At 35.0% G+C, this 23914-nt stretch overlaps 1 protein-coding gene across 1 annotated transcript; it reads left to right on the plus strand.

The window, feature by feature from the left end:
• The first annotated feature begins 8928 nt into the window (after positions 1 to 8928).
• On the plus strand, positions 8929 to 20302 carry LOC122297237 (LEAF RUST 10 DISEASE-RESISTANCE LOCUS RECEPTOR-LIKE PROTEIN KINASE-like 2.1). The gene is made up of 3 exons (XM_043107229.1): positions 8929 to 9818; positions 18181 to 18222; positions 18714 to 20302. Exons 1-3 carry the CDS (start codon positions 8987 to 8989, stop codon positions 19844 to 19846), a joined length of 2007 nt encoding a protein of 668 aa, XP_042963163.1. The 5' UTR covers positions 8929 to 8986; the 3' UTR covers positions 19847 to 20302.
• The last annotated feature ends 3612 nt before the right edge of the window (positions 20303 to 23914 follow it).

Raw genomic sequence — 23914 nt, forward strand, 5'->3', positions numbered from 1 at the left:
AAATTAAATTATTTATTATATTTTAAACAAAAGTTAAAAAAATTATAATAATGAAATAATATGAAAATATTTCTCAATCCAAACGTTTCATAAATCATATTAATTTATAAGTCTAGCATGCCAATTTTCCATTCTAATCTCCTATAATCAAGTTAATTAATGGTATTAAATAAAATAATAAAGTAGAATGAAAGGGAAAATACTTTAGTATACATACTATGCCTTTCTCTATGACACTTGTCTGCTCGCCGGTGGAAACCTTCTTTGTTTCTCTGTCTCTCTGTAGTCTATGCTTTCCTTCACGCCTTGAGCCTTATTTCTTCCTTCACTCAAAACCCATTTGGGTCTCATTCAATCCACAGTGGTTCCTATCTTTTCTTTGAATCGTTCTCATCTAAATTTCGATACTTTATCTTGAATACAAGTTTATGAGATTTCTGGTGATCTGATCCAGTCCGGGATTTCTCAAGCTGTTATTGGGTTTTCTCTTCGGTGTTTGGATATTTTCAAACCGAAAGGAAACCCCTGGAAAATTAAGCGATTTAGACTAATATTAAATTTCCTGACAGATGACACTTTGATAAAGCTAAACCTCCAGACAACTAAGCCCTGTGATAGTATATTTGTGATCAGTTGGCGTGCAGGAAGAAAAAAAAGGCGTGCAGAAAGCAGATCTTAGAATCTTATTCTTTTTACATTTTTATCTTATTTCCTCACTCTTCTCAACAACCAAACGGTGGAAATGATGGGATCTGGTTTGCACTTTGGGCCTCTGCACCCTGAGAACCGGTTCTACTTCCCATCGAAAGGCAGAAAAAATCAGAATCAGCAAAAACAAGCTCGTCGAGGAAAAAAGGGTGATGAGACCGAGAGGCTGGATCCATCTCCGACGAGCAAAGGCCCTCCATATTCATTGACAAAGCCTTTGGAGCTTCCATAAAGCCTGCTAGTAACCTTGATAGGTTCTTGGAATCCACCACGCCTTTGGTCCCGGCCCAGTATTTCTCCAAGATTGATCTCTTATCTTATCTTTATTCTTGATTCGTTGTAATTATGTTTGGTTTCTCAGTATCTGTAGGAGAAAGTATTGGGCATCATCAATTTGAATATTGGGCTTAGTAGTATTCAGTATTTATAAAGAGTGAAGAGTGTACTGTAGAAGAGGTGATTTTTTTAGTTAATTTTCCTCCCTATGTTTTCTCAACTTTCCATAGACTTTTACATAGCTGTGATGCTCATTTTGTGGGGTTTGATACAAAAAAATTTCTGATTTTTGTTTTCTTGTAGACGACAATGAGGGGGTTGAGGACTTGTGATGTTGAGTTTCAACCATACTTCATGTTGAATGATCTTTGGGAAACATTTAAGGAACGGAGTGCATACGGGGTGTGTGACGCCCCCAAATCCCCACGCATGGACACGGGAAAATCGAGACGTCCGGATGGTGACAACCCGGGTTACCACCCTATCAACGAGTGCCAAGTGTGTGCAAAAGCAACAAATGTGCACGAAGGAACACGTAGCGGATAACGAAAGTCATATAACTAAGTACCAGAATTTTTTCTTAATATAAAACAAGCTGTTTAAAACATACATAAATAAAATATTACAAAAAACACAAATATAGTTTTAAACCAAACTATAAAGCATAACTTCGACTCAAAACCCCGGCGGAGCCGCATCCTCGGGCTCAGCCTCCTCCTCCTCCTCGAATCCTGCACCAAAATCTACGAAACCAAAAATGGTATCGCAGGTAAGTAAAATCCAAATGCCACTAGATAAAAGCATATAGAACTCAAACAATATGCATGAAGTGATGCCAATCGTAAAACCCATAAAAACATATTTTTCCACACACGCCAAAAATCTCATTTGGCCCAAAACATATCATTTCCAAATATCACTCCAAAAGTCACATTTGGCCCATATCCATCTCAAACCATTATCCATTTTATCCGTATGCACCATAACCTCCCCTAGGGGTCATCCGCACACCCTGGCTCCAGTGCCACACCGCAGAGTACCACCACGCATGTGACACCTAACGAGTGATGCCCAGTTCCGCGTCCCGCGCGTTCGTAGCCAAGCATCCTCTAGCCCTCACCAGCGAAGGGCCACGAAGTCGGTGCGTAGAGCGATGCCCGGTTCCGCGCCCGGCGCGTTCGTAGCCAAGCATCCCCTAGCCCCCGCTCCCGTCGTCGCCCAGCGACAACCCAGGGGACATCACTCAGTTTATTCCGCTCCCGAGTGACCAGAGGAGCTCCACCGAGATAATACCCCATCCCGGCTTGGGGTCGTGATACACACGCACCCGTAAGTCCACTTACGCCAATTAAACAGGCCTTTCTCAATTAAATAAAAACACACGTGCATGCACCATGTAAATGCTATATCAATGCACAAAAAATAATCAACCAACATATATCAATAAAACAAGCAACTCCGTCCTCCATCCATCCAACCCCCGATCTCCTTGGACTAAGTCCGGAATCAACCAAGCAGTAGATAAATTATTGAAAGAGCAATATATATATAAATCTGAAAATAGGGTTTGGAAAATACTTACAGCGCTATACGGTATTTTTAGAAAGTTTGCGGCGTTGCAAACGGCAAAGAAAAAGAAACGTAACAGTGAAAATTCACTGTGGCCATGGGTTGTAAAATACCCACTTTTGAACGGGGACAAACCAGGGCTTGGGATTGATAGGGAATGGTCTAAGGATGATTATGAAGCTATTGGAAGTGGTGGTTGGTCGTGGGTGGCGGCGAAAACGGTGGAAGGAGGCCGGATTTTCCAAAATGGAAAGCTAGCTCGTGGGAGCTGTTCCGGTGGCTATTAGGGGTTGGAAATGGGTGGGTTAGGACGGCAAGGAACCAGTGATGAAGTGGTGAAGAAGTGGTGGCCGGAGGTGGAGCGACGGCGGCGGATTGGGGCAAAAACCGTGGGGGCTTCAAGGGCGTTTTCCGGCCAAACGGCTAGCCGGATGGGGCTGAGGTTCGATGGGGAGGTGCGCCGGAGGGAGGAGCTTCGACTGGTGGGGGCGGTGTGCTGCACGGCAGCCGGACGGCGGTGGGTCGAGGGGCTGAGCTGGTTACGGCGTGGGAGAGGAGAGAGAGAGGGTCGACGGAACACGGGAAGAAAGAAGAAAAGAAGAAGAAAGAAGACGAAAAAAAAAGAAAAAGAAAAGAAATAAGAAAAAGAAAAGAGAAAAAGGGAAAAAAGGAAAAAGGAAGAAAAAGAGATGTAGGAAGAGATGAGGTCCAATCTTCACTCCGGACAACAAAACAAAACCGCCGAGAAAGAGATTAAAAAACCGTAAAACAAATAAATAAATAAAACACAACATCCAATAAATTAAAAATCAATTTTAAACGCAATAAATTAAAATAAATAAACTAATATATTAATTAAAATAAAAACAATCATTCAGTGAAAATACACGCAAAAGTGGGTCATCACAGGGTGGGAGTGCCTTTTGTACTTAATGAGGGTGATTCCGTTGTTCAATATTATGTTCCATATTTATCTGGCATACAATTGTATGGCGAGCCTGCTACAGGGTCAAATGCTAAGCCAAGGTAGTGCTATTTCCTAGTTGGATATGTGTATTTCTATTGTTTATTTGAATTTTTCCGTCGACATTTTCAACTTGAGAATCAGTTTCATCAATTTTCTTTATGAAAGTTCAATTTGAACGTCTTTGTTGGTTATTTTTGCTTTGTTTAATTGAAAGATTTGCTATCCATGGTTGCCAATAGCTCTATCTTGTTCAAGGAAGCTGATTATGGGTGTTTCTATACGAAAAAGGATGTTGATTATGGGTCCTTCTATTTGATAGGGGCAGGGGAAAACTCATTGTCTGACAAACTTGAGTGTCCCTGTACCCCCAATTTGGCCTTGACCAATAGCATCGTTTGTGTCAAATTTTTTACTTACTTTTATTTGGTGTGCTTTTGAAATAAAAGTTAATGATGCAGTAAGCTGATATATGATGTCACTGTCAAAGTAGCTTTAGATGGTCTCTAAGTGTGGCAAAAGAATTTTTCTTGCTGGTTACATGGTCTTGTTTCAAGAATGTTGAATGCTCATACTAACTGAAAACATCACAGGATATTCAAAGGGTGTGAAAGAATTCTCCTTACAACTTACAAACCTTCCCCAAATCAATGTGACTGTCATGAATCAGGTGAGATTTATAAATTTGAGGTTTTTTTAGACTGAATCGCTAGGTTATGTAGAATATAGACGATTTGCAAGATTTGAGTGCTATATATACTGGCCGACAATTTAGTCGTCCATAGTATCTGAAATCTAACCAAGCCATAATGAATAAATAAATTAGGCGAAGGGATAGTTTAATAAGGACCTCTTTTCTACAAACTCCTTTTGTTTTTGGGCTTATGTCCACGAACACCAGAAGGAAAAGTTTGCTCGGAAGTTGTTTCAGTTCGGAGGAACAAAACTAGTCAAATTGGAAAGCTGTTTATTAGGATACAATGAGATCTGAAATAAAGGTAATCAAAAAGTGCTCGAGTGTGAAGAAATTGTGATCAAAAGATGAACCCTTTTGTATATATTGTTTTACCTTATAAGAAAAAGATAAATCATTATGTATGTTTTAGTGTCTTGTGAAATACCCACTTGCAGGAATATGTTAATTTAGCATACATTTATCAGAGAACATTATTTTGCTGATCTTGAAGTTTATGGAGAAGGTAATTTTCTCTCTGTAAATTCGGTTGGTCTGGCGTGGTGCTTTGTAGTTGACTGAACTCTATCTCGATTTGCTGGATATTTGACTGGATTCTTCCAAAGTGATTTTTATTCCAGAGTTTGAGTGCTTTTTTTGTTTCCTTGATCTTGTTGCATAGTATTTAGGTGGGATTGCCGCTGAATTGTTGGCTCCATGCATCTTGAATGATAATATTGCTGAGAGGTTCATGAGTCCAGAATTCTTCAAATTTAAACTGAGAAGCATTTTTTCTTATCTTCATTGTGTTGAGCAAGAAAGGCTTGTGATCTGAGGTTGAAGATTCTAAATGCTGAATGGTGGCATCCGAAAAGAGCATCCTCCACAATGCATTGGCTATTCCCCAATCTAACCGTTCTCGGATCATCGCTTTTCCTTGACGATTATTTGTCCATGTGAAAGTTGGTCCTGAAAAGCCTATATCAATTAAGCCATGAGAATCCATTAAGCTTTTTAATCCACTGATGGAAGTAGATGTGACTGGTCGGCCCCCCACTTTATCCGTTTGACTGAGTAAGTCATTGAAATCACCAATATAAAGCCAAGGGTCGGGGAAATATTGATGCATAGATTCCAGATGAGTCCAGAATTTTGTCTTGTGTTTCCATTGAGCTGGAGCATAAATAAAAGTAGACAACCAATGATGATTAGGAGGATTAAAGTAGACCAAAATAGAAATAGCATTTGTATTAACATTCACCGGTTCTATATCCATCTAGGGTCGCCATAGCAACAAAAGTCCGCCATTTTTCCCTATGGCGGGGACATTAACAAAAAGGTGGAAACCTAGTCTATTTACAATAGTAATGGTGTTTTCACTAGACACCATAGTTTCCTACAAAAATATAATATCTGGATTATATTTAGATATATAGGCCCTTATATTTTTGATTACTTTAGGGCAGGCTAAACCCTTGCAATTCCATATCAGTGTCTTCATGGAAAAATTGGAGGCATGGTTGAGCCCGCCTCGTCAGCTTTGTTTACTTTCCCAATTGAGATTGTCTTTTGAGAGGACCTACTGTAAGGCTTTGCCCTTGCTGTTCCCTTTATTTTTTTGCTTTGCCAGTGCATGTTTTATTGATGGATAAGAGCATAAAAGCTACCTCTTTCTCTTCATTGCAGCTTTCAGTGCTGCTTCTTGTTGTTCCTTTGCCATCTACTTCTGAAATTTTTTGGAATTTTTGTTTTGGGTGTTGTATGTCTTCAGTCTCTGAGAGCATCCTTTTTGCCTGGGTTTCTGTTTCTGAAAGAGGGACTATAGTGACTGAGCTCCTTGATGGTTTATACTCTTCTAAACATGCTGGTTGTTCTGAGGATATTGCCTTGTATCTGATGGTTGGCCCCACTGACTTCTTTAGAGGAAACCTGGTGGAGGATTTGAACTTTGGCTGTCTAGAATAATATGAATTGGCTTATATGTAATAGTTGGAGAGAAAATCTTTGCCTTCAGTTTTTGCTGCGTGGGATTGAGACCATTGTAAGGTGGGCCAGTTTTCCATCTGATTTCCCATTGCTGATTGATAGGGGTGTAAAAAAAATCGATAAACCGGTAAACTGGACTGGACCGGACCAAACCGGTGGCATCGATCCAGTCCCGAGATTGGTTCGGTCTGGTACCGGTTTTAGTTTTCTTATAACCGGTCAAAATCGGTCCGGTTTCAATTTTTCTTTTTTTAAAACCGGACCGAACCGGACTGAACCGATTTATATATATTTTAAATTTTTATATTGTATATAATATTTATATATAATATGTAACTATATATAAAATAGTCTTGTATTATATGATAAATTACTAATTAATATAATATTAAATTTTAAAATCTTATATCATTTTGTTTATTATATTAATAGTTATACTAGTATTATATAGTGTATATTAATAATTATACTAAGACTATATCACTATATATTATAATATACTATAATATATTATTATATTATATATTGTAATATATCATTATAGTCTATAATACAATTATAATATATATTATAATATATTACAATATATTATCACTATAGTATTATATACTATAATATATTATATTAGATATTATATAATATAATATATTACATTAAAACTGGTAAAACTGGACCAAACCAGACCGGAAACTGATAAAACCGGAGTACCGGTTTAAGAGGGTAACCGGTGCGTAATCGGTTTTGAAAAATACAAAACCGATACATACCGGTTCGGTCCTAAATTTTATCCAAAACCGGATCAAACCGAACCGGTTACACCCATACTGATTGAAGAGGGCTGACTTAAATCATTTCTTGGGCGAGTTGAGATGATAGGCTTTTCCCCAGTCTGATTTATTTCTTCAGGCGGCAACTCCTTTGGGCTTTGAAGAGGGACTTCATTCGGTATGACCCAAGAGGGGCTTAAGCCCGAAACAGCTTCTTGTAATTGCGTCCATTGAGAAGGCCACGATTCCGGATTAAGTACTGAGTAAGAAGATATTTTCTGCAGCCATATCCCTTTATAGTAATGAATATCCTGATTTTCCACATGTGAGATTTGATAATTGACTGGTTGGAAGGCATTAGGTGGATAGGATTTATTGCCCATATTTGATATTCTGCTTCCGGAAGTGGGTGAGGCATTAAAGGCTAAGATTTTACTGTACTCAACAGTACTGACTCTTTGAAAAAGAGAGACTTGTTATAAGCTGAGGTATTGACTCTTTGAAAAAGAGAGACTTTTTAAGCTTGTCGTCCACAATGGGTTAGAAAGTTAACATGCATGGCTGACTCATTTTGAACAAGTCCTAAAGCCTCCTATCTTAACTTTTTTAAATTGAGTTAAATTTAACTTTTTAGTTAAAATATATGAAATAAATTAAAATAAATTTAATTTTTTTATGAGAAATTAAAATACTAACGAACTATTAATAATTATTTAAGATGAGTTGAATTTGATTTAACAAATGCATCATATTTTTTTGGTTGAACCAAGCAAACACATTTGCTTTGACTTTGAATTGCTCGAATGTCAACAATTTTATTTCCACAAACACAAAAATATTTTATAGTGGTACGCAGTTAGTTAAAAACAAGTTTGGGGATGATGTAATAAGATGGTTTGTGAATAGTAATAAAATAGTTTGAATTAAATATTTATTAAGTTTTGAAAACATAGAGAGAAAAAAAGTTAAATAAAAATATTATAAAATTAAAATATTGTTAAAATATTATTTTTAATATATTTTTTTTTTTTTAGATTTGAAAAGTTGAATTGTTTTTTGTTTAGAAGTTTGAGAATGTTGTAATGATTAGTTTGAAAGCTAGTGTTTGTGTTTAATTGATGTTTAAAAAAGAAATGTGACCGAATAAAATGAGATGAGATGAGAATTGTTTTAAAAAATGGACAATTGAGGTTAAATACATGTATTATATGTTTATTGAAATTATTTAGATTCATAATATAGATTTATGAAAACTAGTCATCAATAAATTTTTATTCATAAAATCTTAATGGTAAAGTTCAGGATAAAAACTACTTTAACTCTCCTAAAAGCTATAATAATCTTGATAAAAGTAAAATTAGGGACAAATTAAAGCACCATCACATTTTTTATCCCCCGACACAAATTAGGGATAAAGTTATTTGAAATTGTTGAGTATTGATACAATTATAAAGAGATTTTACACAAAAAAAAAAAAAAATCAAAAATTATCGTAGTTTCATGTGATATATTAAAATTATTTTATAACAATAATAACTTTACAATATAATATATTGCATCAATTGACATCAATTAGTAAATTTATTTTTAAGAAATCCACTTATAATCAAAGCATTTCTCAAATGTTTTTATTGATTTGCTCCATTTGAAAGATAACGTTCGAGATGTTTGAGTTATCATCCCAAATTCTCTTCCATCTCCACAGTTTCACAATCGTACGTTTCTTTGTAAGTTACGTACATACCTTAATGATATTTTTTTTTTCCTTTTTCTTTTGAAATAAAAAGAAGATAGATTTAAAATATTCATTCCCTTCATTATTAAATTAAATATTATCTGAAACAATCTCGATCGATCTCCAAATTCTCCCACCAAACAAAATTATGGTCAACTTGCGTGTGGAAATTATTTCTTTCGTTTTGATCACTCATTGTTCAACAGTTAATATGCTGTGTCCCACACTAACATGATTAACATACCCTCATCATCATCATCTTCATCATCTGGTCATCTCTCACCCCGGTACCCGCTTTCCTTACAAACATGGACGCCCCATATTTCTCTACATCTCTACCTTCCATCCTCCACATCTCCTTCTTCATCATCCTAACAGTACTACCACTTCCACCATCTTACTGCATCGGCGATGATCCCTTATTCGAGGAGTGCGGTCGTCCCTACCACTGTGGAAGGTTCGAAAACATTTCGTTCCCTTACTGGATAGACGATGATCGGCCGGACTATTGCGGGCATAGGGATAAGGGGTACGAGTTGAAGTGCTCCAATGATGAAGACAATAATGAATACCCTGTTTTGCAATTTGAAGAGCTAGAGTTCCGGGTACTGAATTTCAACCAGAGTACAAAGAATATGACCATTGCAAGAATGGACCTCTGGGATAATCTCTGTCCTAAAAAAAAGTTGACTACCGCTTTGAATTACACCTTGTATGATTATACTTCAACCGTTCAGAACCTAACTTTATTCTATCGCTGCCATCAAGCCATACCGCCCTTGAATAGATCATTTGAATGCGGCCCAGGAGCTTGGAATAATGCTTACTTCGTAGACGACACTTTGCCGCCCGGTATCAATCTATCTAAATTTTACCAATCATGTGATGCTACTGTGAAAGTTCCCATTTTCAAAACGAGTGCTCTCAATGGCTTCCTTGCGGGTGGAGAAACAGTACTACCGTTACTGGTGGAAGCTCTGAAGGAAGGGTTTGAGGTGGAATACGATCGATCGTTGCTGGTTGCCTGTAGTGGGTGTGAGCACTCAGGCGGAAGATGCGGCTCTAATAGCACCTCCCCGTTTGTCTGCTTTTGCCGTGACGGAGTGCAATCTTTCAATTGTGGTCCAAACGACTCAGACGGTATGCACATTTTTTTTCTCTGCTCTCCCGGCCTTTCAATTGGATGTGAGTTTTGCTGTGGAACTTTTTTTTTTTTTTTTTATAACAAGTCAAAACTTTCATTCATATCAAAGAGTCCTTACAAATAGAGTTTTTATCAAGCCAAATAGCTTGACTTACAACAGAAGGACATGAATTCCACCACATAACAATGTCTTCAACTTCCCTTGCATATCTTGCCAATTGATGGGCAGCACCATTACCCAATCGATGGACATGTTCAAGTCTTGTTTCTTCAAACTCATGCATAAGCCTTCGAATATCTTGTAAAATGAAATCAAATTCCGTTAGACACTCAGAATTTTCATTCAAACAGTTGACAAGAATCAGAGAATCAGATTCTATCATGATTTTAGGTACCCCCCACTGAACACATAGTTGTAGGCCTCTCAAAAAAGCAATGGCTTCAATAAATACAGCTGAAGAAACCTCCCTTTCCACCTTACTTGCAGCTACCACAACATCCCCATTATGATCTCTCAAAATAACCCCAACCCCAGCAGAAAAAGAGTCACTAAATGTAGCACCATCAACATTTAATTTCAGACAACCTATGGGAGGGGGATGCCAATACACAACATGATTAATCCTTTTATCAAACCCATGAAAAACCTGCACCTTAGCATACTCTTGTTTTAATGACAAAGCATTATTAACAGCAGTATTAATATTCAGGGACACATCCTCATAAATAAACTTGTTTCTCCTATTCCATAATCCCCAAGCAACTACCAAAAAAGTAGTTAAAACATCATGAGAACCTCTATCACGAGCCAAATTTGCCAAATCCCAAAAAGAGAGATCAGAAACAATCCCTCCCAATTCAGGACAATAATCCAACCACACTTGTCTCACATCAGTGCAATAAAATAAGGCATAAGCAGCATCTTCAACACTACTAGAACAGATAGCACAAATATCATTCTCAAGCACATGTTTAAGTTTTAAATTCTGGAAAGTTGGTAGTTTTTCATGGCACGCCCTCCATGCAAAGATCTTAATTTTTTTAGGGAGTTTCAGATGCCACAAACATTTCCAAAAAACTGAAGCCAAGCTTTCCCTTGAGTGCTGCCCCATATCATTGGAGATATCCTGCTGTAACATTCGGTAAGCACTTCTAACTGAATAAATTCCATTTTTCTCATGCACCCAAAGCAAAGAATCTTCAGCATGAATAGAAATATTAAGCTGCAGAATTTTCTGAACCACATTTGGATTGAATAGAGCTCTTAAAGCTTGTATATTCCACCATCCCGTATTGATATCAATCAAAGAATGAACTTTTAAATCTTCATCAACCTCAGAATTATTGGGGGGTAAAGAAAAATCTGGAATCCATGGGTCTTTAAAAACATTGACAGATTTACCATTTCCCACTCTCCACCTACATCCTTTCTTCAAATCTTTTATAGCTTCCAAAATACCCTTCCACACATATGATGAATTATTTCTGAGTTTAGCTTCAAACAAACTTGTATTGGGGAAGTATTTAGCTTTAAAAACACGATGCACGAGGGAAACATCATTCTTTAGAAGCCGCCAACCTTGTTTAGCTAAAAGAGCTAGATTAAAAAGATGTAGATCTTTAAAACCCATCCCTCCTCTAAATTTAGAGTTACTTAGTTTCTCCCAACTTACCCAGTGAATTTTATTCCCTTGCCCCTGATTTCCCCACCAAAACTTTGCCATCATCATCTCTAATTCTTTACAAAGAGACTTTGGGAGCAAAAAACAACTCATAGCATACGTAGGGATAGACATTGCTACTGTCTTAATGAGTACCTCCCTACCCCCTTGTGATAATAATTTACTTTTTCACAACTGTAATTTCTGCCAAACTCTACTTTTGAGACTAGAGAAAGCTTGTTTTTTTGATCTCCCAACTAAAGGTGGTAGCCCCAAATATTTTTCATATTGTTGTGTATGACTCCCTCCCCAAAGTTGCATAATATCAGCCTTTAATACATCACTAACATTCTTACTAAAAACCATAGAGGTCTTTTCTTTGTTAATACACTGCCCCGAAGCTCTCTCATATTTTTTTAATAAGATCTGAATCTTCTCATTAGTGGCGACATCAGCTTGACAAAAAATAAGACTATCATCCGCAAATAGCAAGTGATTCACTCTTGGTGCACCTCTACAAATCTGAACCCCCTTAACACCTTCTCTACCAGCAGAATGTTTCAATAAAGAGATTAGACCTTCAGTACATAAGAGAAACAGATAAGGAGATAAAGGATCTCCTTGTCTAATCCCCCTACTTGGAATTATAGGGCCTTTGGGGCTACCATTAACTAAAACTGAAAAGGACATTGTTCTCACGCACTTCATAATCAAACTTATAAAGTTCCGAGCAAAACCAAGGGATTCCATAACTTTTTCTAAAAAGATCCACTCCACCCTATCATACGCTTTACTCATATCCAGTTTAAGAGACATAAAACCTTTATTTCCATATCTCTTCATTCTCAAGAAATGCACAATCTCATAAGCAAGCAACACATTATCATAAATTTGTCTACCCGGAACAAAAGCACATTGAGTATCAGAAATAACATCCGGTAAGATCTTCTTTAGTCTATTTGCAATGACTTTAGACAGAATTTTATAAAGCACATTACAAAGACTAATAGGTCGAAAATCTGCCACTTTTGAAGGTGATGCCTTTTTAGGGATAAGAGTAAGGAATGTATGATTCAAATCACTTGGAAAATCTCCAGAATTCAGAGCTAACAGCAAAGCATCAGTAATAGATTTACCAATCACATGCCAATACTTCTGGAAAAAAAATAGAAGACATACCATCGGGTCCGAGTGCTTTTGAGGGGTGCATTTGTTTGAGAGCATCCTCCACTTCCTTGGCCACAAAAGGTTTTAAGAGCTCTACATTCATATCAGTTGTGACCTTCCTATCAATACTCGATAAAACCTCCGTCATCTCCACTTGGTCCGCTGCTGAAAACAGATTCTGAAAATAATCAGTGATTAAAGCATCCATCTTAACCCCGTTCTTCCAGTTTCCAGAATCATCCTTCAGCTGAACAATAGTATTCTTCCTTCTTCTAGCCGAAACCTTTGAATGAAAATACTTAGAGTTACAATCCCCCTCCCGAAGCCACTGAACACGAGACCTCTGTTTCCACATTAACTCATCCCTTTCCAGCCACTTCTGAACTTCATCACGGGCCTTATTAATCTCAGCCATGAATAAACAATTAGGATCAGTAGCTTGTAGATTCTGAAGCTTCAACTTGGCCTTTGCTAACTCTTGTTGAACATGCCCAAAAGATGACTTGTTCCAAACTCCCAAATCTTCTGCACATGTAGAGATACAACTCATAATACGACTCAAAGAAACAGAACCCTCTACACGCCCCCACACCTTTTCAATAATAGAGGAGCATGCTTTCTCTCCCACCCACATGGCTTCAAAACGGAACAATTTCTTCCCCCTTCTCCGACTTAACGCACCCTCAGTATCTACCCACAAAGGAGTGTGGTCAGAATGTGCCACTACACCATGATAAACTCTAAGATTGGGATATATATCACACCATAAAGTATTAGCAAGAAACCTATCCAATCTCTCCATGATTAAATCAGCCCCCTCTCTTCGATTGCTCCAAGTAAAGCGATTCCCAACAAAACCCAAGTCTCTTAGCTCACATACTTCCAACACCTCCCTAAACTCACTTAGTTGAGTATTACTCCTTAAAATTCCTCCATTTTTCTCAGAATTGTCAAGAATTTCATTGAAATCCCCAAACACTAACCAAGGTATATTAACTCCTCGGCCCAAATTTTTTAAAACCCTCCACACTTCCATTCTCATAGTCCTATCCGGATGGCCATAAACCCCTGTTATTAAACACTTTTCCCCATTACCATCAATAACAATTGCATGAATATGATGATGAGTATAATTAATTATATCTAGCTTCAAATCATCCCTCCAAAACAGAGCCAGTCCACCTCTCCGCCCCACACAATCCACACCAAAACAATTACTAAAACCCAACTTAAATTTACACAAATCCAAATTTCTAGCATGCATTTTCGTTTCTTGCAAAAAAACAAAATCAAGAACTTCCTTCGTAATTAAATCACGAAGCGTACGAACACTCCGTGGGTTCCCAAGCCCACGGAGATTCCAACTTAGGCCTTTCATGGTGACCGGCGGGGCTGGTCAACAGCCACCACCGATAACATAGCTTTCGGATCCACCACATTAGATTCACCAGAAATTTTACCTTTCTTTGTAACAGCTTCCAACAGCAAAGAGCCTTTTCGTTTCTTGCCGAGAAAAGCCTCCGTTTGAACTCCATCAGCATACCCAGAAGCTGCCGACCTTCCTCTCCCATGCTGCCGCTTGAGTCTCGTAGCCCTAACTGCTGCTGAAGAGATAGTCGGGTTTTGGTTTACATCATTATTGGAAAGGGCTAAATGAGAACCCGACTGACTAAAAGAAAGCTTTGACTTGTAACCGTATGGGCCTAAGCCCAAACCCAAACCCAAGTCCGAATCCTGAAAGACTGGGACGTCAGTAAGCCCATGCACATTATCATCCCCGTTTCCTTCGGTAAGACCCGTACACCCACTATCTTCGGCTTGCAGATTCTGCTTTAATTCCGTGATTACAGCAACCACATCTTGCCGAGAATCCTCCCTAGCCTTTATTGCAGAACTGGCCGCCTGAACACCCGGAACCGAGATATTTGCCTCTGTAATTAACTCCTCCACAACAGAATCTTTATTGCCACAAATTATGCTCTCAACTGGTACGTTAACTACAGTTGTAACCGACGGATCTGGTTCCGTAACGGACAGAACGTGTGAAACGTCAGATTGCGTCATCGTCCCCTCTGGTTTCCCTCCCTCCGCCGTCGACAGCGGTGCTGCCATTGTTGGTTTCCCTGAGTAATTGCCCTCTCGCCTCCCTACCCCCCTTCGAGTACTTAGAAAACTGGCTCTCATCCATGGACCATACGGAAGCCTCGTCTGATCCAATTTTCCAGCGTTGGTGACTTCACAATCCTTCAAAGTGTGTCCCAACACTCCACAGAAAAAACATATATCGGGTAGTCGTTCATAGGAAAAAGTCACTCAGCATGAATCTCCTTTCCCCACATTCAAACGTTTCCTTCGTAAGAAAGGTTTGGAAATATCCAACATTACTCGGACTCGCATGTACTCCCCCCATTCCATTTCCCCTTTATCCAGATCAATCTCCAGAACCTCCCCCAACGCACTGCCAATCAATTTTCCAATATACTCATTTTGAGCTATCAATGGTAGATCATGGATACGGACCCAAAAAGGAGCTTTGACCAATTCAAGTTTACTGATCTGAATCAGACCATCAAATTCCTTCAATAACACCAAATGTTTATCAAAGCTCCATGGCCCTTCACGTACAACCTTGGCTCTGTCTCGACTGTCTTCAAATTCAACCAAAGTAAATTCGGCATTCAAATCACGGAATTTCACACTTTTCACCAAACGCCAAACTTTTCGCATTGTCTGTTTAAAAGTTTCATGATTATAATGTTTCCGAATCAGAAGCTTCATAATCAAACAATTCTCTCCACGTTCCAACACTTCCTCCAATCTACTCGGCTCCACCGACACCTCCTCATTCTCCTTCTCTGTTAAAGACAAACTCGCATACAATTCATCCAAGTTATCCGCCATCCGGTGTAAAACTCGTACAGAAGACGAGAGGAAAATACCTCTACCCTGAAACCAGAGAGAGTGATGTTATGATCACACCTAATTACGGGGATCAGAACTTATCTACGATGAACCTTACAATTTTGAAAAAGTTAAAACAACAATATTTTTTTAAAATACAACTAATTAATGTGAATAAAGATTTCTACATATATCGATCTGTTTGCTGAGTTTATTAAAAAGTTTAGACTTGTTTTTCCGTAGATAGATTAATCAATTCATGTGGTATGGTTCTTCTTCTTTAAGCTAGCTAGTATAAGCTCTAAATTAATTTATATTTTAGTGATAAGAATTAAAGTTGAAGCTCTAATATCTCACACACCTAGCCTTATGATCTGGTCAACATTCAAAGGGAGTAAATGGCTTGGAATATTCCAGCTTTGAGTCAATGTAAGACTACTTTAATTTGTTTTTTTGTGATCTTAATTACCAATTAGTCCTCATGATATCATGCGATGAAAAGCAGTACCCCATGGTTCGTAACTATGAGATAATGGGTCATAAATTATTATTAACAAGTATTAAGCTGATTTCTTTCCATTAAAGATAGAATATTTCGTAGTAAATTATTATAAGAAATTAATATATCAAAGGTATATATCAAAGGTGAAGGTTAATTTATTTATTTATTTATTAAAGAGAAGAAGGGTGAAGAAATCAGATTTTATTGCCAAATGGCAGATTACCATTTTGAAAATATATTTGGTACTAAATTTTTAAAATTAATTTTCAAATTAGCATTTTGGTACCAACTTATGCTGTTAATTATTAATTGAAAAATGATATTCTCACCATTCATTCTTTCTGTTTGAATTTTTTATTTTATTTTTTAATTTTTTTACCTATTGATTAAAGAAACATTTTTTAATAATATCGTGTTTTTTTTTTATTTTTTTTAAAAAATATTTAAAAGTGTTAAAAAGCACATATAAAAAAATTTAAAAGAATTATAATTATAATTATAATTAACGGTAGCATTTGGAGCGATGGGTGTAGAAGCATCCTTATTAATTAACTAAAACACATATATATATATAGACAATTTTAACAAGTACTTGGAAAGGATGTTGTTACGTTCACAGAAGACCGAAATCGTCTACCGATTAGTTATTATTTTTTTTTTTTAACTTTTTCCTTGACCACTGTTTTAAACTATTTAGATATTTTTTAAAAATAAAAAAAAATTGCATATTCATTTAAAAACATTTATTTAATCACTAAGTAAAAAAAATCTAAAAAAAAAAATCTTCGGTAAAGAATTTTGGTAAAACAATATCCGTGGCACTGGTGTTTTCCAAGTGGAAAACAGTTCACTCACGTATATCTGTCCGGTACAGAATTGCAAATATCATAGTGAGAGGGGCATCAGAGCATCCCATCCGGTTCCCCAAACATCAAATTCCCTATAATTTGAAAAAATATTTAGAGATTTTATCCCAAACCACTCCCCATCCCATTCTCCATTTTGGGGTTTAGGGATGGGGTTGCTACAGTAAGTCCCCAAATATGGGGACCTACTGTTTGTCCCCAAACCATTTTTATATTGATAAAAATATTTGTAGTTAAGTTTATAAAAGGAGGTGAGAGAAAAATGTAATAAAGAAATAATAAAGAAATGTTATTTTAATAAAATAGAGAAAATATAGGGAATGAGACGTAGGAGGTTTTTGAAATATGAGTAAAATTTAGGGAAAAAATTGAGGAAATGTACTTTTTAGTTAAATTATAGGAAATTTTATAGGGAATGGGATGTGAATGCTCTATGATATATATGGAAAATGATATTTTCATCTAGAGAGGCTACCGATAAAGTATTTCGATTGTTTTTTTTTTATTTGATAATTAAAAAAATATTTATTAATAAATTTATAGTTTTTTTTTTTTTAGAAGGTTGAAGATGTTTAAAAAATGTTTAAAAAAATTTACACTATCGATAGAAGTAGTTTAAGATAGTTTTTGTTGGGCACTGTAGCAGCGTCCATAATATATATAGATCATGGCCCTCCAATTTCCTCTTCACATGCATATGTTTCCAGCTTATGCCTCACACATTTGTTTGATGAGTAGGGATCTTAGGAAATTCATAATATGCCGTATTAATGAGTAGCATACTTTAAGGACTATTCTCAACATTCGATCGTATGCTATGTTATATAATATAATCATGATTTCACCCTTAATTAGTGAAGATCATGCTCTTTTTTTAATGTTTTTATTAAAAAATATAAACTTATTGCTATGAAATCAATATTTGTATTGAGAAATATTTTAAATACTACAAAGAAATCACATAAAAGTAAATTTACAAACTGGCTTGACTTAATGTAGTATGTCAGATTGTAAAGTTACTATTATTGTAAGGTAGATCAAATAGAATATATGAAACCTGCATGTCAGTTTATGGGTTTACTTTCATATAATATATATGTATCTGCATCACTTCTCATTGAAAATTTATATCTTGGTCTTGTTCTCTGTTAAGTACTATTCGATTTCAAAGCATGTCAATTTGGATTTGTTAGATTTTCTCTTAAATGGTTTAAAACTTTCGAATAAACTGGTATATTTTGTTTTGCATATTTTTCTGTAGGCGGGAAGTTCGGCAGATTGAAAGTGATAATAATAGCATTTGGTAAGATACCTCTTCAACCTAGTTTCTTTTTTAGATCAATACACAATATTTGCTTGGACTACTTACAAAACTCAAACAAGTCCATTTGGAGTTGTTTAATGCATATAAGCTTTAACTCCTTTGATAATCCTTCTCAATGTGTGGCTAATGAACACCTCTTAAAGTACAACTTCAATAGAGATATAAGGTTCCTCTAATGGAAAGTTTTTAAAACTAGCAATGATGGTGAAAACTTGTGCCTTCAATCATTTTTTTTTCTACTTTTTATTTTTTATTTTTTATACCTATTTCATGTTCTAGGGAGGCTTTATGTTTGCATGTTAATCACAAGTTAATTCCCAATTTTTCTTAAGATAGCTATTGCCAAGACATCGGCATAATTTCCTCCTTCAATTTTAGACTGGTGTCACCGCAAAAAAAAAAAAATGTAATTTTGATCAACTTTTCTTTATGCACTACATAATTGCATAATTTTTATTCTTTGTTTACAGCCAGTTTATCTATTGTAATTGGAGTTCTGATAATTGGCCTCTGCTTCAAGAGAAAGTTTACATCCATTAATATCATTCATTTTTTCGAGAAGGAAAATCTAACTCATCAAAGTGTTGAGACATTTCTAAGGAATAATGGACCATTTTCAATAAGAAGATACAGTTACTCAGATATCAAGAAAATGACCAACTTCTTCAGAGATCAATTAGGCCAAGGAGGCTATGGTTGTGTCTACAAGGGAAAGTTACCAGATGGTTCTTTTGCAGCAGTGAAAGTTTTGAAAGAATCAAAAGGAGATGGAGAGGAATTCATTAACGAGGTTACGAGCATTAGTAGGACCTCCCATGTCAACATTGTTACTCTTAGAGGCTTTTGTTTCGAGGGTTCTAAAAGAGCTCTTATATACGAGTTTATGCCTAATGGATCTCTCGAGAAGTTCATATACCGAAAAGCTCCACCAAAAGTTGATCATCATCAATTGGGATGGGAAACATTATACATGATTGCAGTTGGCATAGCTCGAGGATTAGAGTACTTACACAGAGGTTGTAACACACGAATCTTGCATTTTGACATTAAGCCTCACAACATTCTTCTGGATGAGAACTTCTGTCCAAAGATTTCTGATTTTGGCCTTGCAAAAATATGCCCTAGAGAAAATAGTATCATATCAATGGTGGGTGCAAGAGGCACCGTGGGATATATAGCTCCGGAAGTATTTTGTAGAAATTTTGGAGGGGTCTCACATAAATCCGATGTTTATAGCTACGGAATGATGGTTTTAGAAATGGTTGGGGGTACAAATAATATAGATGTTGAGACTGATCATACCAGTGAAACATACTTTCCACATTGGATATACAGACACCTTGAACTAGATAAAGAACTATGGATGCAAGGTATCATAAATGAAGAGGACGAACAAAATATAAAGAAGATGCTAATAGTGGGTTTGTGTTGTATACAGACCGATCCGTCAAATCGTCCAGCGATGAGTAGAGTTGTGGATATGCTAGAAGGAAGCCTCGACTCTTTGCAAATCCCACCGAAGCCTTTTTTGTCTTCCCCATCACAACCTCTAGGTGATTCTTCGACTACAATGGCTCTCCATTATGATTCTATTATATCTTGAAAAACATCTTTTTCTTAGAAAATGAAATCTTAATCCTTGGTAGTAACCTTTTATTTGTGTCACTTATATCATGTTTTAGCTTGTCAAAAGACCTTACAATGGAAGACAACTATATTTGATTGCCTCAAATATGCAATAATACCTAGTGAATGGCTCCCATGACAAATTTATAATTCTTTTATTCGATCTTGGTAAGTTGTAATCATGTCCTTATGTAAATGAAATTCCCTACCTAATCTTATATATATAGGTAGTTCAAATAACCATAAAAGCACCACAAATTGATGGAAAGAGTACTACAGGTTAGTTTTGAGGAATATATGATAATAATTTACCATCGGATTTCAAGAATGTATAGGCACAGTGCAAGGATACTTTTTGTTGTGTAAGTGAAAAAATACTATGGAAATAGAAGTTTTTGTGAAGAATAATACTAAGGATCGAGATTGAACACAATTTCTAATGGTGTTTATGGTTGTAGCTAATCATGTTGGTTGTGTTTAGATAGTTGAGTGATCGGAGGTCACTCTAATACTATTCATTATTTTATCACTTACTTTTCACCTACTTTTTACTAATTTTCAGTATTTTATCATTACTTTTTTACTACTATTCACAGATCATCTAAGATCACCTCATTACCTTAATGTACCCTTACACTATTCAATCAATTTCCTACTCAATCAAAACTGCACTATTCTAATTCTTAATACTGATCTGATAGGCATATTGTCAAATAAATAGTTTTGTCAAATTCCATTGGCATTACCTGGAGACTTGCAGTTAAGAATAATAATGTAAAAACAGCTATTTTACTATCCATTTTTAACCAAATAACGTTATATTATATTTTCATCATAATTTTTGTCTAACCATGGCTTTCACTTTACAGAAGATTATAAAAAGAGTTCTGAAAAAAGGTATTTGTATCATTAGTCTGCTCTTAAAATCAACAAGTCATTGAAGAGTAGGTCTTGCAATCTTTTTTTTAATAAATGATTAAGTTATAAACTAAGCTATGCATCAAGCTTAGTATGGAATACTCATATGTCGTTGCAAAAATGGTAGCATTACAACAAACTATTAAGTACTGTGGAGTCTGGTCCACATCGCTCGAGCGGAGGCATTGGCCGCTCGAGCAAAATCAGGTAGATTCGAACGCTCGATGTCAGCTCGATAGTGAGCTCAAGCGAATGCGGAAGGAAGTTTTGCTCGAGTGGAGGCATTGGCCGCTTAAGTGAAATCAGGCAGAGTTGAACGCTCGATATCAGCTCGACAGTGAGCTCGAGCAGATGTGGGAAAGAAGTTCGCTTGACGAGCGCTCGACACGCCGCTCAAGCGAACATGTATTTTACTCGAATCTAGGGTTTTTTCCGCCATTTGACTATATATATGATTATTATATCATATGGCTGTACTGTAGAAACACTGTAGACATACAGTGATTGATCCATCATTGTAGTGTGATATTCCTTAATAATAAAATCTTCTAGAACTCCCGTAGACGTAGGCAATTTGTCGAACCACGTAAATCTTGTGTCGTGTGTGATTGTTTTCTTGTTCCACATTTACTTTCACTTTATTGTCATCGTTTTTCACAACAATTAGTATCAAGAGTCAAGGTTCAGGTCTGAGAAAAAACGATGGCTGGAAACACATTTATTTGGGTATTTACTATGAAAATAATTATTTAATATGAGGAATCGTTTTTATTGTAAATATTTACAAATAAGCATTTTTTTATTAAAAAATATTATTATTTTTTTTCATTTTAATTCAATAACATCGTATAACAATCAACAATTTAAAAGTATGACAAAAATTATTCTTTAATCATAAATGTGACGACTCCATATTTTTTTCATATCAAATAGCCAAGCTAGTGTGGGGATAAAAAGCACACAACTCATCTTGACGTGGCAGCCCCAATCACAATGCTAGGCTTATCTCATTTTCTCAGTACATCTCACCTCACTACTATCAATCTTTAAAAAAAATAATAAATTTTTATAGTAAAGTACACTATTATACTTTTTATAAATATTATACTTTTTAGCTATAAAGACAATAAATTTTTAGTTACAGTAATTCTAAAATCAAAACTAAATTTGATAGTTACTGTACACACATCAAATACTTATTTTATTATTATTTTTATAACACTCTCTCTTCTCTCCATCTACATTCACAAACTTTCCTTATTTTCTTTAAATTAAATAGTAAAACATGATAAAATAAAATAAAATAATAATTAATAATTAAAATATGATAAAATAAATTAAATTAAAAATTAAAAAAATTATATTTTTTAAATTATTAATTACTCATTACTATATAATAAATAAATAGATAATTCAACGCGGAGATATGATGTAAATAGCCAAAGTCAAATTCATCGTATATTATTTTATTCTTATATAATGAAAAAATAACTATTCTAATGTGGAGATTTATATAACTGGAATAGTCAAAATCTAAATTCATCTTATATTCATCAAAAATATAATTAATATATCCAATAACAATGTTCTTACCCATCTTATATCTATACAGATAATTTTTCTTAATTAATAGTTGATATCAGAAGCTATTTGAAACGTGACATGTTACTGTATGTGATTGGTTATAAAAAAAGGTTAAAATTAAGAATAACATGGCCAGTTAAAATATTATCTTTTAACAATGGAATAGTTAGGGAAGTGGATAAATGGAATAGTTCAAATAGATGAGAAGATTACTTATAAAATTGACACTCTTACTTTTAGCTAAAGTTGTAGCCAATTTGACACTCATAGTTCATTTTTAATTTTTATATGTGGGAGAGTTAACAAAGCATTCTATCATGTTTCATTACACAAATCAAACAATCTTATTTAATCTTGTCTCATATAATTATTATAATTTTTCTGAACTCTCATATAAAATATAATAAATAATTCATATATTTTTAAAATTTGAAATAAAAATAATAATAAAAAATAATATTTTATTCAACTTTCAACTTTTTTATCATCTCATCTACGTAACAAAACTAGACGACTATTTGACCACTTTGACAAGTTTTTCACCATATTAGTATATTATTATTTTCACTTCCAAATAGAAAACATCATTTTTTTTTAATCTTTTCCAACTTTTTATCGTTTTGACATTTAGTTTTTTTCAATGATCCAAAAAATTAGAAAAAATTATCTGATAGTTTTTCGTATGAATGACATTGTATTTGCAACCTATCTTATTATAATGAGTAATATTACATATATTCATAAAATGCGTAAGTGTCGTACAGTCATTTTAAAACAGAATGAGGTTTACTTTTTAGAATTAATTTTTTTAAATTTAGATTTAATATTTATTTATTTTCTTAAAAGTGATTACATGACGCTTGTATAATCACAACTGTAATTATCATTTCTCTATTATAATTATTTAAACTTTAAATACGTGACATCTCCAATAAGTTAAAAATAATTACTTAGAGATTCAAGATGGATTGAAATGAAATCTTCTATAACCATTTTTTTTTTTTTTATAGAAATGTTATATTTTATAATTAGAAAAGAGATAAACATAATACTAAAATCCGAACACAATTAGGTGGCCGTTATGGATTTGTTTTGTACTGTTTGGAATGGAACTGTGCTTTATGCACGTGTCCCACCTACTCGTGTCTTTCGCGTGTTAGAAAATAAAATGCTGTAAATCCACTCCACAACAATCAACCAATCACCAGCTTCCTTTCTATCCTCTTTCTCCCTCTCACATTTCCAATTATTTGACGAGGAATACTACACATCATTTCACATCACACATTTTATATATTAAAATATTATTTTTTATTTTTTATTTTTTTATTTCATTTTATTCTTATTAAACTAATTGAATTATTTTATTTATCATCCACACACTAAATATTTATTATAGAAAAAATGAAAAAAAAATTAAAATAAGTGTGGTGTGTGAAGTGTGAGGATGACAAAAGAATTTTCCTTATTTTATTTATCCGAAGTTACTGTTGTCTATACAAAATAACTTTTAAAGATTTTAGAGACTTTTTGAAATTCTATA

Source organism: Carya illinoinensis, chromosome 15, assembly GCF_018687715.1.
Source record: "Carya illinoinensis cultivar Pawnee chromosome 15, C.illinoinensisPawnee_v1, whole genome shotgun sequence".
Classification (NCBI taxonomy): domain Eukaryota; kingdom Viridiplantae; phylum Streptophyta; class Magnoliopsida; order Fagales; family Juglandaceae; genus Carya; species Carya illinoinensis.